At 37.1% G+C, this 17,473-nt stretch overlaps 1 protein-coding gene across 1 annotated transcript in view; it reads left to right on the forward strand.

The window, feature by feature from the left end:
- The first annotated feature begins 1,914 nt into the window (after positions 1–1,914).
- LOC129219808 (metalloprotease TIKI1-like) overlaps positions 1,915–17,473 on the forward strand; it is a 43,241-nt gene continuing 27,682 nt past the window's right edge. The window contains exons 1-3 of the mRNA XM_054854113.1: positions 1,915–1,971; positions 4,033–4,240; positions 6,392–6,535. Coding sequence (XP_054710088.1) covers positions 1,915–1,971; positions 4,033–4,240; positions 6,392–6,535 — 409 coding nt within the window. The remainder of the gene's footprint in view (positions 1,972–4,032; positions 4,241–6,391; positions 6,536–17,473) is intronic.

Below are 17,473 nucleotides of genomic sequence, written 5' to 3' on the forward strand. Positions count from 1 at the left end.
ACAAGAGGCCTCTGCAGCACCACCGCCCACCGGCCTCTGCAGGCGCACTGTCCCCCGGAATCTGCTGCTCTTGAGCGGTGAACATCCGTATCCTACATACACGCACTACATACACATACTTTACAGACATACACACTCACATAAGCACGCCTTTACACACATACACACTCACACTCACACAAGCACGCCTTTACACACATACACACACGTCTACGTGCATACACACAGGTCTACGCACACATACGAGCCTGCACAGCACGCACGCGCGTCTACAGTCACACGCATAACTGTACACACGTAACCACCCAGGAGGAGGGGCAGGCTTAGTGGGACAGGAACCGTTTCTAGAAACAATAACTCCAATGAGTAGGGTCCTGTCGCAACTTGTGATTGCGAAAAATATAATTTGAATTCCAAATTTCAGAATTGAAATTATTCATTCAATTTTTTTTCATTGTTTTTAGCAGCAATTGAAAAGAGTAAGTGTTTTAACTTTATAATTACTGTTATTTTTCATTATTTTTGGCAAAAAAAAAAAAAAAAAAACAACTACGTCACTTCCGCCGCACAAAAAGTTTGCAAATCAGAATTTCAAAACCCTCGCAATAAAAGTTTCGCTTCAAAATATCTCTCTTATGCCTAATTGTCTATCACTTGCAGATTTTTACGAGTTTTGATTTGTGCATGTACATCGAGGGGGAAAAAATCAATAAAAGTAGACTCATTATCAGTGGCATAGGCGACTTGTGCGGGAAGGGGGCAACTGCCCCTTCATTTTCAAAAGTGAAAGAGCTTTGCCTCCTCACTTTTCAGAGTTAAAACTCAATGATCCATTGAAAAACTATATTTTATAGCATGGATTGATTTATTTCAATTTTCTTCTTCTATCATTTGGTATTTTGTTACTTAATGTTAACAATACTTCCTTAGTTAATGAAAATTCTGATATATAATTAGTTTATCCAACGTGTGTTATTACTAATGTTTTGAATTAAAAACTACCCTTGTTTTTGGAAATTAAAAGAGAAAATAACTTAAAAATGGGTTCAAAAAAGTACTTTTGCTCTAAAACAGTAACAGATTCTCATTCTGATAAAAAATTTAAACTTGACTCAAGCTGTAATTAAAGGGGAAATTATTTATAAAGAAGAAAACGTTTCTTTAAGAGCTGCACGTAGGGTTTTTAAAAAACATACAGTTGAACCAAGATAATGTTACTAGCAAAGAGAATCAAATGTCGTGGGTCCAATAATTTGGTCAGCACTGTGTTTATTGAGCAATCACGATTGCTTATTGCTTTCATTTGGCGTCCTATCATTTTATTTTCCCACTGCCACCCTCCGCAGCATCACCGTCGACCGGCTCCTCACGATGCTACTCCTATAGCGAAAACCGTCTCCAGGTTGTGTTCATATCCTACACACACGCGCATACATACACAACTACACACACGCACACAAACAAACACACACATGCACCTACACACATACACAAAAACATACACACACATACACAAAAACATACACACACATACACACAACTACCCACACACTCATGCCTGCACACAGACACAAACATATATGCCTACATACAGATACACATACCCCCCCCCCCCCACACACACATTCATACACACAACTACCCACACATTTATGCCTGCACACAGACACAAACACACATGCCTACACACATATACATACCCCCTACACACAAACACACATACCCCCCACACACAAACACACACGCCTACATACACACACACTCGTGATTGCGAAAAACATAATTTGAATTCAAGATGTCAAAATTCAAATTAATTTTTCTTTTTTTTTATATTATGTTTTCAGTTTGCAATAATGACATGAAATATAAATTAACACTAACCTTGAAGCATTTTTCTAGGTGCAGACGATCAACATGCCAACTGCCATTGGACATCGAAGACGACCCAGTTTTTGTGATGAAGAGCAACTGGTACGATTTTTAAAATATTACTAATAAAAAGTGAAACGCAGGGCAAGTTTTAGAAATATTGTGGGATTCTTATAATTTAATGTATGAATTTTTCATTTTTTCATTATTCGTTGTATTAAATGATAATATTCATAATGTTCAATCCAATAATTAAGTCAATATGAATTGACATAGGAGTATAACGCGAGATTTAAGCATAAAAACTAGACTGAAATTCATGTATTGGCGTTACTACTACAGTTAAAATTTATAGATTTAAAAATTTAGGAAAATCTGAGTATGAAAATAGCCTTTTGCGTACACTTATTTAGAAGAGATGAAGTATTTAATGAACTCAACAATTTTCCTAATCGCTTATTGAAAATATCATCATATTTTTCTACCGTTATATCTTCAGCCCCCCCCCCCCCCACTTAATGGAATACAGTTTTATCTTAATTATCTTGATTCGTGTCAATAAATACATTCTAATCTTCCTCCTCATCTAAGTTGCTAGACTTACTATATTTTTACATGTCTTTTGAATTGTGTCATCTCAGGTTTCCTAGTAAAAACGGGAAGTCGTATATTGCATGCGGTTTTACCTTAGCCCTGGCTTAAGGGCGGTAACTTACTGTTTAAAAGGGTCCGGGACACAAAAAACGTCAAATTTTGCATTTTTTTAAAATCATTTTAAAAACTTTTCTGTTTTTTTCTGCTTAAAAGAAAATTTTAATCTTGTTTTTATGTTAATTAGAACGAAAGATATAATTATTTTTGTTGCATGCATTTAACTAATATTATACTGAACTTTAAATCCAGTGTTAACAAAAATTGAGTTAGCAGCTGATTCAACTATTGCAGGATAGTTTTACAACCCTCTGTTGTTAGTTTCAATCAAAGAAGCTCATTTTATATTAAAATTCTTTTTTAAAACTTAGACTCCTAAACCAAACAAGAACATGTCCTGAGGCTTGTATCAATCAAAAAAACAGCACGTCCGTTAGGCCAATAGGAGGCCCTTATTATTTTGGTCATGTGACCTTTCATTGAGTTACCCTGTCAAGCTTTGTGTTATTTTCAGTTGAGGTTATGGCGGACGTCTGTGAATGTTTTTTGGTTTTGAATTCGTTCAAAAACAAAGATGTCCTAACATTAAAAAAAAGGGGTATCCATCAGATTCAATCAAATGAAGACATGTCCTAATTTAAAAAAAAATAATTGCTGGTCAATTGGTATTCCGATATTTGAAAGTTTTTTCCTTAAGAATATTCAGGAGATTAAATCAATCTAAAAAAAAATAAATAATTTGAATTTTGTCATCTGAATTCAAATTATGTTTTTCGCAATCACGAGTGTGTGTTTGTATGTGTGTGTGTGGGGGGGGGTATGTGTGTTTGTGTGTAGGGGTATGTGTGTTTGTGTCTGTGTGCAGGTATGAGTGTGTGGGTAGTTGTGTGTGTATGTGTAGGTGTTTGTATGTATGCGTGTGTGTGTATGCGTTTGAGTGTATGTATGTGTTTGTGTGTGTAGGTGTTTGTATGTATGAGTGTGTGTGTATGCGTTTGAGTGTATGTATGTGTTTGTGTGTGTATGTGTTTGTGTATGTGTGTGTAGGTGTATGTATGTATGTGTGTAGGTGTATGTATGTGTGTGTAGGTGTATGTATGTGTGTGTAGGTGTATGTATGTGTGTGTGTGCGTATGTAGGTGCGTGTAGTATGCGTGTAAGTGTAGGATATTGACGCAACGTGGAGACGGTTTTCGCTAGAGGAGCAGCATCGTGAGGAGCCGGTCGACGGTGATGCTGCGGAGGGTGCTGGCGGAAAAATAAAATCATAGGTTATCAAAACAGTCAAATGAAAGCAATAAGCAATCGCGATTGCTCAAAAAAAAAAAAAAAAACATAAAAGTTATTTAGAAACACGTTTCTTGTGAATTCCCAAAAATCATTCAGAAAGGTGTGATTTTAATTAGTACCTCCTCAATTGCAAATTTTGTTAGTGAGCTATAATAACTGGAATGCTTCGGCTAGGCTACTGTAAGATCAAGCTAACCGTGTGCAAAAACGTCTTCTTTACAGGGATCCACGTTCCTATGGACGCTTCCTGACAGGGAGCCGCCCGTGTACTTCTTCGGTACTATCCACGTTCCTTATACCCGGGTGTGGGAGTACGTGCCGTGGGCCACCAAGAAGGCGTTCGAAAGCGCGGACAGTGTCTTCTTCGAACTGGACCTCACCGATCCGGAAACAGTCGCGCAGCTGGCAAACTGCCAGATGCTGCCCTCAGGTAATGGATATGTATCATGCGGAAACATAAAATAAAATAAAACATTAATGAGTCTAATGAATCAAAATTATCATGTTATTACTTTGTTGCAACAAGGCAGAGAGAAAGAACAATCGAGACGCTTCGTAATGTTTTTATAGTTGCTTAATAATGAATTAATACATTGGTTTTGCTCTTCGTTTGGCAGAAAATGACATATGATCACTTAATTATGACAGAGTGTTATGGAATAGTAATTTATAGATTTTTAAGTTATACACGAGTACATATAGATCATGGGTCCATGGGTGGGCCTGCATATGGTCAAAGGGAGTCGCATTCGGGTTTCTCATTCATTGTCTCATTCATTTTATTCATTGTTCTCATTGCATGACTTTGTTTTCATTTCATTAAAATGGTGTACAATTTTAAAGTACTCATAAAAATTTAGTGGTGACACCTCTTGCAATGGCGTCGAAACCTATGTTCCCTAGATCTGCGCACGCGCACCACGTATGTCCGTCTTCCTCTCCCTAAGTTAGGGCCAGGAAGACGGCCTAAGGTTTTAAGACTTTTCTTCTTCTCCTTCTTACTTATCTCTCTCTGTTCTGAATCATATCCGATCCATGAGGTTGTTCGTCTTAATCAACTTCAAGACAGAATCAGGTCTCTTCAGTAGATCCTCGCGTAACAAACCAACACAAAAAATCAGATGTTGTGCAGTGGTCTCTTCAGTATGACATTTAGTGTAAATTGGGAAAGTCCTATTATCATGGGAAAATCTGAGGGTTTTTAGATGACCTGTGCTCAGGCGAGTCAAAGCAGTTTGATCTCTCCTTTCACCCTCAAATACAAGGGAAGCACCAGGACCCTCGCAAAAATACCATGGATGCTCAGGAGGACATCTCCAAGAGCTGTTTATAGTAGCCTTACATCTGGAGTATAGTTCAAGGTACGTCGGTGGATCCCCACTATTCTGAGTCCATCCGCAATATCGTTATATCTCAAATTCACATGATATGGAATCCATTGTAAATGAAGGTCACAAGAACTGGACACTCTTGCGTTTTTTAACAATTCTTATTCCCTTTTGATCTGCAATGAATCTCCAATTTTGCAAGTACTGGATTTTTACCTTTTGATTGGATTTGACCTTTAAGATTTTTAAAAAATCTCATATTTTTCAATTGTCGCCAAGTGTGAATCTCTAGTTGTGTGAATCATCAAAAATCGTCATTAGCTGTACTAAGCTGACTGGTCCTTGAATTGTCCCTTTCTTATTCAATTCTTTAAAAATCATTTTACTCGCGGGACCATGATTTGTAGATTGAGCTATGATGTAAGACTAAGCAGAAAACTCGTAGGTCTTGCTGCGAAATCCGAATCAGCAAACCAATAGGCAACAGCAGCGGCAGAAACATGTGTTGCTGTCGCCACCAACAGTATGAATCCAGATTCAGTAAGTTACATGCCTTGCCTTCAATATTCGAGTTGAAACTAACCATTGTTCCGGTCACTCGTCTGGTCAGAGCTAATTCGGTATTAGCTATCAGTTTGTTTGGCACTCTAGGCTTCCTTAAGAGGTTTTCCACTTCCAGCTCAGTCACTCCTATGCCGGGCTGATGAGTGCTAATAAGCACGAAACTGCAGTCCTCGGCCTGAATTGACTGAGCTGGCGGTGTATTTCATGTAGTATGAATCCTGCTTAAATGGTAAAACATAGTAAGCTCCAGTAGGGTTGCCCTGAACTCAAATCTTTGGGAACTGGGAAATTCGTAATTTCCCGAATGAAACTCCAAATTTTGCCGAATGTGCCGAGTAAGAAAATTGTTTGGGAGGTCACCATGACCCCCCATCGGGGTGTCCCCCTGCGCACTATTACTGCGTCTGTTTGTATTTAAAAGGGTACACATATTTTCTTTATTTAGTTCAGCAATAACCTCTCCCGCCGTACTTTCTCTTACATTAAACCTCGAAATCCATAAATCAAACCTAATTCTTAACTTATTGATCCATTATTTGGAAATTCTAGAATCTTTCTTCCGAAAGAATAAATAAATTGAATATTTTCACGTATGCACTTTATAAAATATTATACTCAAATTCAAAATATTATAAATAGGCTCATGTTAACAGATAAAGTTTAAAGCTTGAATGACGTATTTTTTACAGGCGAAACTCTGTCCGACGTTCTGCCAGGAGATATCTACAGGAGGTTGAAGCGACATCTTGATTACGTCAAATTAATGATGCCCAGTTGGATGAAAGATGAACATAGAGGTCTTTATGCAGAGTACTTATTCAAAGCGATAGCAGGTTGGTTTTCGTCTATCTGATCATACCTAAACACTTTAATGAATAGTTTTTCACGAAATAATCTTATATCTACACTATATTTAGTACAAAGAAATGAGTGTTTCAGCTCAAAAGTTTTTTTTTTTCTTCTTGTCTTCTAAATTTTGCACCCTTTTCTTGTTTATGTTTTACTTTTTTTTCATCATAGAAAATGATGATGTCAGTTTGTCCCAACTTCCATTTTCATTACATTTCCTTCTTATAGCTATATTTATTCCAGACTTGTTGAAAGGAAAAAAAAAAAACCTTGAGCTGCTAATAAATGTACTTATAGGTTACTCTTGCCTGATACTTCAACTAATTGATCAAAAATGAGAAAAGGTTTGTCATTTAATATTTCCCAAGATTGTTAATTATTCAGTAGATCGATTTTATTACCATTCTCTTGATGTTTCAATAAGTAGTGACAAGAAGGCATGCTCATCGCACTCTCTCAATTAATAATAAAGTCTCTCCTGGGGGGGGAAAGCGAAAAACAAGCGTCACAAATTACGAAATGCCCCCTTACTCTGCAAGTAGCTAAGGATTAAATTTTCCATCCTTTACACACCGCAACGACTACAGTGTATCTATTTTGAAGAATAGATGCTTACTTAGTCATGTTAATTGTCGTACCAGTTGAATTTCTTTCGATGTCGTTTTCAACCAGTCACGTGGAAGAAGTGGACTCTGATTCATCAATCAGATGTGTATGACAGTCGCTCAAATACTTCAAAGAAAAAGACTTTCAACACATACGTATCTTTAGCAACACATTATTTACAATTTTTCATATTTTTATCTGAGTAACGCATGGATAACATCGCATTTTAATTATTTTTAAAGGTTTTTAAGTTCACAAAAAGTCTACAACACTCGAACAATCAGGACTGTAAACCAAACACTTAAAACTGCCTGTTGCGCATGGCACCTTTTAGAGTCAAACGTTGTAGCACCAAAGACAAACCTTTATGAATGCCGCTTTGCCACCAATGGGATCCTTAAAGGTGCCAGAGAGAGTCTAATGACACCCTCTGAAGTGCCAAAGGATGCCATACGGAACTATCTGACACCATTATGGGTGCCATTGTGGTATCATAGGGAGCCAAATAGCACTCATAAGGAGGTTAAGGAAGTACCGCTGGTGGCAACTACGTTTCACCCAAAAAAAAGTGTCATATGCAATCTGCAGTTTCAGCCGCTTTGTCTAGTGATGGTCACTGGTCAGAGAAGTCTGACTGCGGATGGAGAATCGCAGCTCGCACTATAAAAAAGATTCAGAAACGTTCCTGGAAAATAATGGGCAACTAATGTGCCCAATTTCTTCCAGTAACATATCTTGGAAAAAACCAGGAACGCTTTCCGCTAAAAATCAGTAAATTTTCTGATATTAAACTTGAAACTTTATGAAGAAGTGCGAAATCTCCCCTGTTAAAGCCAGTCATGTCTCTAGAACCTTCTAGAAAAATTAATTAGGTTTAGTGTAATTGATTAGAACCTTCCTAATTTACCAAGAAGGCTCCATAAAAATCAAAGCGACCGCGGCCAAGGCTATGCAAGAAGGAATCAAGCATATATCTTGCCTGCAATTCCTGCCTTGCAAAGCTGTAGCTATCCTCCATAAAAATCAGAGCGACCGCGGCCAAGGCTATGCAAGAAGGAATCAAGCATGTCTCTTGCCTGCAATTCCTGCCTTGCAAAGCTGTAGCTATTAGTGATGGGCATAATCGAGTTCTCATAATCGAATCACTATCACAAATCACTTCTCATAATCGAGCGATCAACTGCTCGAGTTCTCGCTTTGAACTTCTCGAGATGTTGAGTTCTCGAGATATTGAGTTCTCGAGATCTTGAGTTCTCGAGATGTCAATCACTCGAGCAGTGTATTCTTCGATCGATTTCATAATCGAATGAACCTCTCAATATAGTTGACTTCTGACAAGGGTGCCCACCTATGGAGGGGGGGGGGGGGGTCATGGCGCAGACATTGACATTTTTAGGGAAGTGTTTTAAGGGGTATTTTTCTCATTTGTTGGGGGGAGGTCTCTGCGATATTGAGGGTGGGGGGGGGGCTTGGCCTCAGGGCGGTTGGGCACCCTTGCTTCTGAAGTGTTTTAGTTGCAGGGGCGGATCCGTCATTTAGGCGGTCGAAGGGCTGGCTTTGAAAAGTTAATGATTTTACTTATGAATGAGCATGGTTTTTTTCTGTCTTCCGAAAAAATTTGCATTGAAACCTTTTAACCCTTCCCCCAGAAAGACGGGCTGCGCTGAGGAGCCCACAGGGGAGGTGAGTCATTGCGCAGACTGCGCCATTGAAATTCCTAATGGACGTTAGACTTTTTTAGGGAGTGTCCTTCTTGAGGGGGAGAGAGGATCCCTAATTTTAAAAAGTGTGCCAGCACACTTGAGGAATAGGTACCCTTGCGATCTAAATGGTATTACAATCAAATAATTGCCTTTCGAATGTTTCATTCGAATAGTGTTATAATTGAATGCATACTGTTGAATGCTTGATTATCAAATGATTCTTTGGGAATGCTTGGTAGTCTAATGATATGTTTTGAGCGAAAGGTGTTAATGAATGAACACATGGACGGGTCTGTGGGAGACATGTGTTGTGTGTCCCGGTGGTGGAAGTAAAGGTTGGAAAGGCTTATAAGGTTCTAACTTGAGAGGCCTTAAAAGTAAAGTTCAGGTAAAAAGGGGGAATACTTAAGTTGAAAACCTGAGGGGATGTCTTCCCCCTTACGTTCACCTTCGACTATACGATTGGGTAATGATACAAGCGTAATAGGCAATAACAAACGTTTTAGAGCCCAAATATACAGATCACTGCAGACACATGTTTCGGGGTTTCAAGGAACCCTTTTTTCAACGCAAAATAGTGAGATTGTAGATGTAAGGACATTACTGGATGTCTTTACGGACCATTCATTAATTACGTAAGGGTCTCGAGGGGGTAGGGTTGGAAAAATGTCTACATACTTGGGGGGGGGGAGAGGGGTTCAAACGCATTCTTACGCAGTATTTTCCAAGCCGATGTTTCATTTGCGTCTGGAAAATAAAAACGTATTAGGATGACTGTTTTTTTATTTGTTTTACGAAGAATTAATAATGTAAAACATAATAAAAGAATTGCACTTTGTATGGCATGTTTTATTTTAACTACTATCGCATCATATACAAAAAAAAAAATGTCGAAAACACATTCAGTCTAGATTCCAACTTTTTAGTAAATATTTCTTCACACAAAAAGGTTTAATTTAATAATAGTGAATTAAATTTCGATTCCAGTGATATTAGATTAGTTATTTCATTATTACGAAAAACGAAATGGAATCTTACGTAAGAATAGGGGGAGGGGTTTGAAAACCTTACGTACCCTTACACTGTAAAAAATCTCGGAAAACTCTCTGAATATATAAAAAAGTTTTCCGTAATACACAGATTCGTACGCCCTCCGCAGTTTTCTGCTATAATCAAAAACGTTTCCCGTATAGCAAGAAAGTAAGAGTCGACGCATGCGCAGCTCACAATTTTATAGTCCAGCAGCAAATCTAAACTGAAACTTTCGAAAGCACGCAATGAAAACAAGTGCTGACTCATGTATGCGAAGTAACACTCATCAAGGGGATTAGTAGAAGTTTTGTTCCTCGCATGAATTCACTGAAGATAATTCTAAAGTCTTATATTTTCTTGCATATGTATCGTCATAAGATTGAATTTGAAGCTATGTCACTTATTTTTAAGTACGAAGTGCAAATTCTCGACGCATGCTCGCGGAAGGAATACAAACTGAAATTGAAAACCAAATAACTACCGAGAGGACGCCATGTAAATTCATTGCGTCGCATAACTTGTGTAGGTAATTTACTTTTTTCTTGGATACTTTTCTTCTTTCTACCAAATGGGTAATTTTTGTTGGCAGAATTTTATTCTGTCATAAAAATCACCTTTTTGGTGACCAAAGCCTGCAAAAGACCACCACCGACGAATAGGTAAGTCGCTTTGCAACTCTATTACTTTAAAGAGATTTAGTTCATATAAATCTCGTTAAAAAAAAACTATTTTCTTCAGTATTATTTTTTCGTTGTGAACTATTGCAATTTGAAAATATTTTACATTACATAGAACACATATTTAAAGTGCAAGTGTGTCTAGTTTTATTCTGTAAAATTTATGAATTGAAGATTATAAAAAAATTTAAATAAGTGTTATTGTGTACTTTGTTTTTATGTGTCCAATCTCAGTTAATATTTGGCTGAACATTTATGTATGAAGCATTATGAATTAAATGTTATAATATGCAAATTGTCAGGTTTGATAGTTCGTCTTTAAGGTTGCATGTTTTCATTCTCTTGTAAACAGTGTAGCTAGATTGTATGAAGTAAAAAAAAAAAACTATCTCTTGTAATTAGGAACATAGTGCTTCAGTATTATCTAAATGACGATATGTCTTTAAATATTTGCATTAGCGAAACGCTTTAAATTAGTTAAATGTGTATTAATTTATTTAACAAATAGATACATATATGTATTTAAAAGTGTCTTCATTTTTTTCGTTTTACGAGCCTCAATTTTACCAAAAGCAAAAAAAAGAAAAAAAAAAGACTTAATAAAATAATTTTGTATTTTTACACCATATTAAAGTATTTGACTTATAATTTATATGATACTTTGATTTATAATGTATGTGATACTTTGATTTATAATGTATATGATGTTGCTTTTTCAAGGGGGGGTGGGCGCTTCATAGCATTTTATGGGTGCACCATCACTTTTATGGTGGGGGAGGGGTTATTCTCGTATATATGAAATGGAATAATCATGTAATAGAGTTCAATGTTTTAATAAATAAAATATATAATGCATTTTGCGCACACTAAAAATAAAATCAGTAACCTATTTTGAATAAGTATTTATATTTGTGATGAACTGGAAAAGGGCAAGAACAGAAGAATCAACCCGAATGGTTCCAGCAGGGGGACTTGGTGTCATATTTAAATTCATCAATTTCTCTGTTGGTACTTTTCGGTACACTTTGTTCGTCAGAGAAATTGACTTGAGGTGAACGAATTCCGGAACGCGAAGGGTAGGTAAGTCCTGTCAAATTTTATCCGAAGATAAAAGCTATCAAGTTTGATACAAGATATGTTTTTAAGTTCTGCATTAAAAATACAATATGTTGATAGTTTTGTCTTGAAAATATTGAGAGAAAAACTGAAGTTTAAGATTGTTTAACAAACAATCCCCACTTTTCAGAAGGTACCCCCACTCCAATTCCCCGACGATTTTGTGATTAGGAATGAAACTACTAGATTATTTCATAATTTTTCAAAAATTTATAACTGTGCATATGTTATGCTGTTAACCATGCTATTTGTCTTTAGAAATTCCAAAAAAAAAAAAATCCACGAATAATTCTAAAATTGCTTGTATTATTGCTCTTAGATATGAAAGAATTGAAACTGATATGGTATGCAATACTATAACAAAGAATTATGTTTTAGAAAAAATCACGGAAAAAGGATTCCGAAATTCTCGGAAACGTTTTTGAAAATTGTTTGGAGAATTCCGAAATACTCGGAAACGTTTTCGAAACTTTCATGAACCACAGCTGCACAGAATACTCAGAAACATTTCTGGAAATTACGGAAAGAGGATTCCGAAATACTCAGAAACGTTTCTGAAAATTACAGAAAGAGGATTCCGAAATACTCAGACACGTTTCTGGACATTACAGAAAGAGGATTCCGAAATACTCAGACACGTTTCTGGACATTACAGAAAGAGGATTCCGAAATACTCAGACACGTTTCTGGACATTACAGAAAGAGGATTCCGAAATACTCAGACACGTTTCTGGACATTACAGAAAGAGGATTCCGAAATACTCAGAAACGTTTTTGAAACTTTCATGAACCACAGCTGCACGATATACTCAGAAACGTTTCCGGATTTTTTTTACAGTGTACATGGGGGGAAGAGGTCAAAATGGCCAAAATCATCCATATGTAACAAAGGAATGGCCCCTTATATGTAAAAGCTTACTATTTTGTTGAAAAAAGGGTACCTTAAAACTCCAAAACACGTTTCTGCAGTACTCTGTATATTTGGGATACAAAACGTTTGTTATTTCATGTTACTTCTCGGCACAAAGGTACTTAATTATTTCTTAATAAAACAAGTGGTTAACTTCTCGTGTAATTCATTCCTATGGGTGCAAATAAGAGGGGAGGGAGGGGGGGGAGTTTTGACGTGAAATGCGGGATTGTAATTTTCAGGGGATTTTGTCTCTTTTGGGGGTTGTGCACTTGGGGGAAGAGCTTCATAGGTGGTGCCCTTTGCTCTTGGAATGGATAGATTTGGAATGATTTTTAAAATCGAATGATTGCTTTTCCCTTGCTTTATTCGAATGGGGTAATAGTTGAATGTTTGGCTTCAAATTTTCGATAATTGAGGGATTCCTTAATAATCGAACGAATTTTTAGAACGAAAATTGTTAATTATCATACGAGCGGATTTATGGAGGGGCATGTGTTGTGTGAGCGGCGGATACAATGAAGGGTCGTGGGGGTCATGACCCCCCCCCTGAACTCTCGAGAATAGTATCCGTACACATTGTGTTCAAATAATTTATGCATAAAATGGAAACGATGACAGTATCTTATCTTTTCAATACATCAATTATTTTTCAAAGAAAATATTTGAACTACTATTTTGTTTTATTGCTTATGAAATTAATTTGCAACGTTTATCCCCAATTATGTGCCATATTCCTGACCGATTTGGGGCTTTTTATTGACCCCCAAAAAAGTTTCAGAATTTTTTCGTACTTAAAACGGGAATTTCGTTCATGGGGGAGGGCTTTCTTCAGCATGACCCCCACCCCCTTCAAGTGGTTTTCCGTATCCGCCCCTGGTGTGATCCGGTGGTGAAATCTTGAAACAAAGGATAGAGAAACGCTTTCCACACTGTTTTGAACTTGACAGTTATTAAGATTAAATACGTACGTATGTACAATTTTTATTAAAAAGTGAGGGTTAATGTTAATATGGCCAAGTCGTTGGGCGACACTAGAAGGTTTAAACTTGAGAGTTATTAAACTTAAAAATATATTAAACCGGTATCAAGGGCTTCCATATAGGAGGGGGGAGCAAGTGGGAGTTCAAGCCCAGTCTTGCATAATATAGACGAACGCGCGAACGGCGTTCGCAGAAAATTTTTGGCTCTGCAGAAATTTATTTTTCACTACTAACGTTAATTTTAAAAAAAATGAATTTTTTTAAAAAAAAACCCCACATTTTATTTCTGTTTCTTCTAAATCTTATGCAAAATTAATCTAAAAAATAATTATTTCTTCTTGAAATTGCGATTATAGTACGCTAATTACTTAAAAGACAAAGGAATCAACAGTTGCAAATCAAGTCGAGACCGCTCCTACTATGACTGTATAGTTTTTTATTTTACACAACCTGGATCGCGTAAGGGGAAAATTCAAGTATATAAAATAAACAACTTTACAGACTACGGAACGATCACTCCCGCTGTAAATTGAGTTCAAATGCGTTGGCGTAGAAAGAGGGGGGGGGGGGGTGGAGCACTAATGTAAAACTTTTTTAACAGATAACATGCAGAAAATACAGTATTTATTTTTGCAGAAATACTTAATTTCAAACAAATAAGTAGTTTTGTTGATTTGTGTACAAAATCAAATACCTTCTTAAAATTTTCAAGTAAAAAGCAGATAGCTCATGTTTTATCAGATCTACATGAACTTTTTCACTGTAAAATGAAAGTAATAATAATGATCATGTGATTGATATTGAGCAAAAAATAATAGTTTAAGCAGTTTTCTTCAGTTAGTGAAAAGTAAGCATAAACTATATGCTGTTTTAAAATAAATAAATAAATAAATAAATAAAAAGTTCCCTCCCCCCCCCCTTTTTTTATATTTTTGTATAAAAGCGTGAATAAGGCAAAATAGTTATTTGCAGAAAATTTTCCAGTTAGGATTTGTGTTCGCAGAAAGCTTTTCATTTTATCTAAGTCTGCTCAAGCCCCCTCCCTCTTCTTTGAAATTAGGACATCCTTGCTTTTAGTACTTTTTTTTTTGCAAAAATGTAAAATCATTTCTTCTCCAGCAATTAATCAATAAGTTATTAAAAATGTCAAATTTTAATAACTCTAATCTGTACTGAAATCGGTTTCTATGGGGAAAATATCCTATTAAACCATGGAGAAAATATCTGAGCCCCTCCCCCCTTAAAATTTTACATATGGGCGCCCTTGACCGGTATGGCACAAACCGTGTAATTAAAAATGTAATGTAGTCTTAGCCCTTTTTCGGATTATCGTTTCTTGGGGGAGGGGGGGGATTGTCATAGAAAGCTCGGTCGCCATTGCTCACAGGGACGGACGGACACCCCTGTCATTCTATTAGGTTTTAGAATCAAATCATTGCTTCTCAAATGTATCACCCCTGTCATTCTATAAGGTTATTGAATCAAATAATTGCTTCTGCTTTTTTTCGAATGGGGTTACTCAGAGAGCACACTTCGTTGAGTAAACGTTTTAAAGCGATTGTTAACGCTGGGGCAGCCATGTTAAAACGTTTATGAAATGTTTAAACGCAAGGTGTTTATAATGCAGTGGTGGCCCCCCCCCCCCCCCCATGGCGATGACACTCATCCCTCAAATGCGACGTTGAACCCCCTAAAATAAATTAAAGTCCGCTTAAGTTACCCTCTCCTCTTCAAAACTTCAATGGCGCGATCTGCGCCATTTACCCCCCTCCCCCGTGCTCTCTCTTGTATAATATATTGTTTGTTGTGGAATGCTCGGTTATCGAGCATCTCGGATGATTTGAAAACCGAATACATAATCTGCTTTTAAGAGAAACTTGACAATCAATTTTAACCTTTTTGAGGACCAGCGCACGGAAAATGAAACGTAGCTACGGAACCTCAAGTTCCGAAATAGATCGTTGTGCGAGCCTAAGCATTTTCAGCCGTTTTGCCTCAACTTTACAAAAAAAAAAAAAAAAAAAAACCATAAAATCAGCACATTAATAGACTGAAAATTTTTAAGTTGAGTAAATATACTAATCAACATTTACGAAACTATAAGGAATATGACATAAACAGAAGCGAGTAAAACAAGCAAAATACTTAAATTTAACTACCCACGCGAAAATAAATGCTACGCACACAAGAAGTCACAAATATCTTGCGTATGGAATTTCAAAAAAAAAAAAAAAGAAATCTATAAAATGTAATTTTTATTTAAAAATTGGGCCGGGAAGCTAAAATTAATCCCACGCGACAAACTTCAATATTTCTTTTTAATGCACTCAGAAACATTTCAACTTCACTCCCAACACTTTTACTGTTATTGCATATTCCTTAAGTCGACGAATGAAAAAGAAAAATAAAAAAGAGCGGATCAAGAAAGAAAAAAAATAATCATGAACTTCAATGCACTTCAAGCCACACTTGTACACTTTTCAATGCGTCGGGAATCCCAATCCTCTGGAAAACGCAATCAGAAATATTTTACCCTCCCTCCTCATGTATTAGTCAGATAAATATACTTAACTACTCTTAACAAGAACATCAAAAAAAAAAAAGCAAAGCTATAAACTAGGAAAGAATGAGTACTTTTGCGCAGAGCAACTATTCCCCTACTTGTTTACATTATTAACTTCGTGTTTGAGAGCCTGAAACCATTCGAAATAATCACGTGATAACTGAAAATCATTAGTTCAAATGCATAACCGTTCGAATAAATCACTCAGTCGTCCAAATGCCGAGCTCCTAGTTTTTGACAAGCTAACAGGGAATTTAGTCGAACCTGCATCCCCCAAGGATTGCGACCCCAAAATGAAGACTAAAATCTAGCGAATTGACCCCCTAAAACAAGCTTGCATTTCGAACTTTACCGGAGGGTAAGGGGACAAAAGGTGTATCTGCTCATTTTATCGGAAAACAACAAAAAACTAGACCCACTTAAATGTAAAAACTAGAATTTTTCATGGAATTTGGGGGCAGTGGTATTGATCTCTTTTCTAAAAGGGGGGTGTCAATACCCCCCAATTTAACCTAAAACTTCTAAAAGCCAGGAGGGTTCACCCCTTATTATACCCCTAAATGGTAGGCTAAATGTCACATTCCTATTTTGAGCGCACCCCTGCCAAAACAACTCGGGAATTCAACTGAAGTCAAGGGAGTCCACTCCCCCCTTTCGCAGGGCGATGGCGCACCCTCTCAAATGTTACGGAGCATCCGTCTAGAAAAAGCTCTCCCCCCCCTCCCAAAAGGAGATTTAAAAAAAAAATCTCAAAAAAACCGCTTCTAAAAATTTCGGTTTCACAGGCTGCGCCAAGGACCCCCTCCCCCACTTCCGAAAATGAGATTTAAAAAACCCTCTCAAAAATCCGGCTCTAAAAATTTTAGTTGCACAGGCTGCGCCTGCCCCGCCCCCTTTTAGTGGGCACCCCCGTAGCAGTCAACTCAATTTTGGAAAGGCTCAGAAAATAAACTACTCGAGTACTCGATTCAAACGTCTCGAGATCTCGATTCAAAAGATCTCGAGAAGCAATCGCTCGAGTACTCGATTCAAAAGATCTCGAGAAGTCAATCGCTCGAGTACTCGATTTAAAAGATCTCGAGAAGTCAATCGCTCGAGTACTCGATTCAAAAGATCTCGAGAAGTCAGTCGCTCGAGTACTCGATTCAAAAGATCTCGAGAAGTCAATCGCTCGAGAACTCGATTTCAAAGATCTCGAGAAGTCAATCGCTCGAGTACTCGATTCGGAAGATCTCGAGAAGTCAATCGCTCGAGTGATCGACTTAAAAAGATCTCGATTATCAATCACTCGATTATCAGAAGTACTCGATTCCCGAGATCTCGATTATCAAA

Source organism: Uloborus diversus, chromosome 4 (assembly GCF_026930045.1).
Source record: "Uloborus diversus isolate 005 chromosome 4, Udiv.v.3.1, whole genome shotgun sequence".
Classification (NCBI taxonomy): domain Eukaryota; kingdom Metazoa; phylum Arthropoda; class Arachnida; order Araneae; family Uloboridae; genus Uloborus; species Uloborus diversus.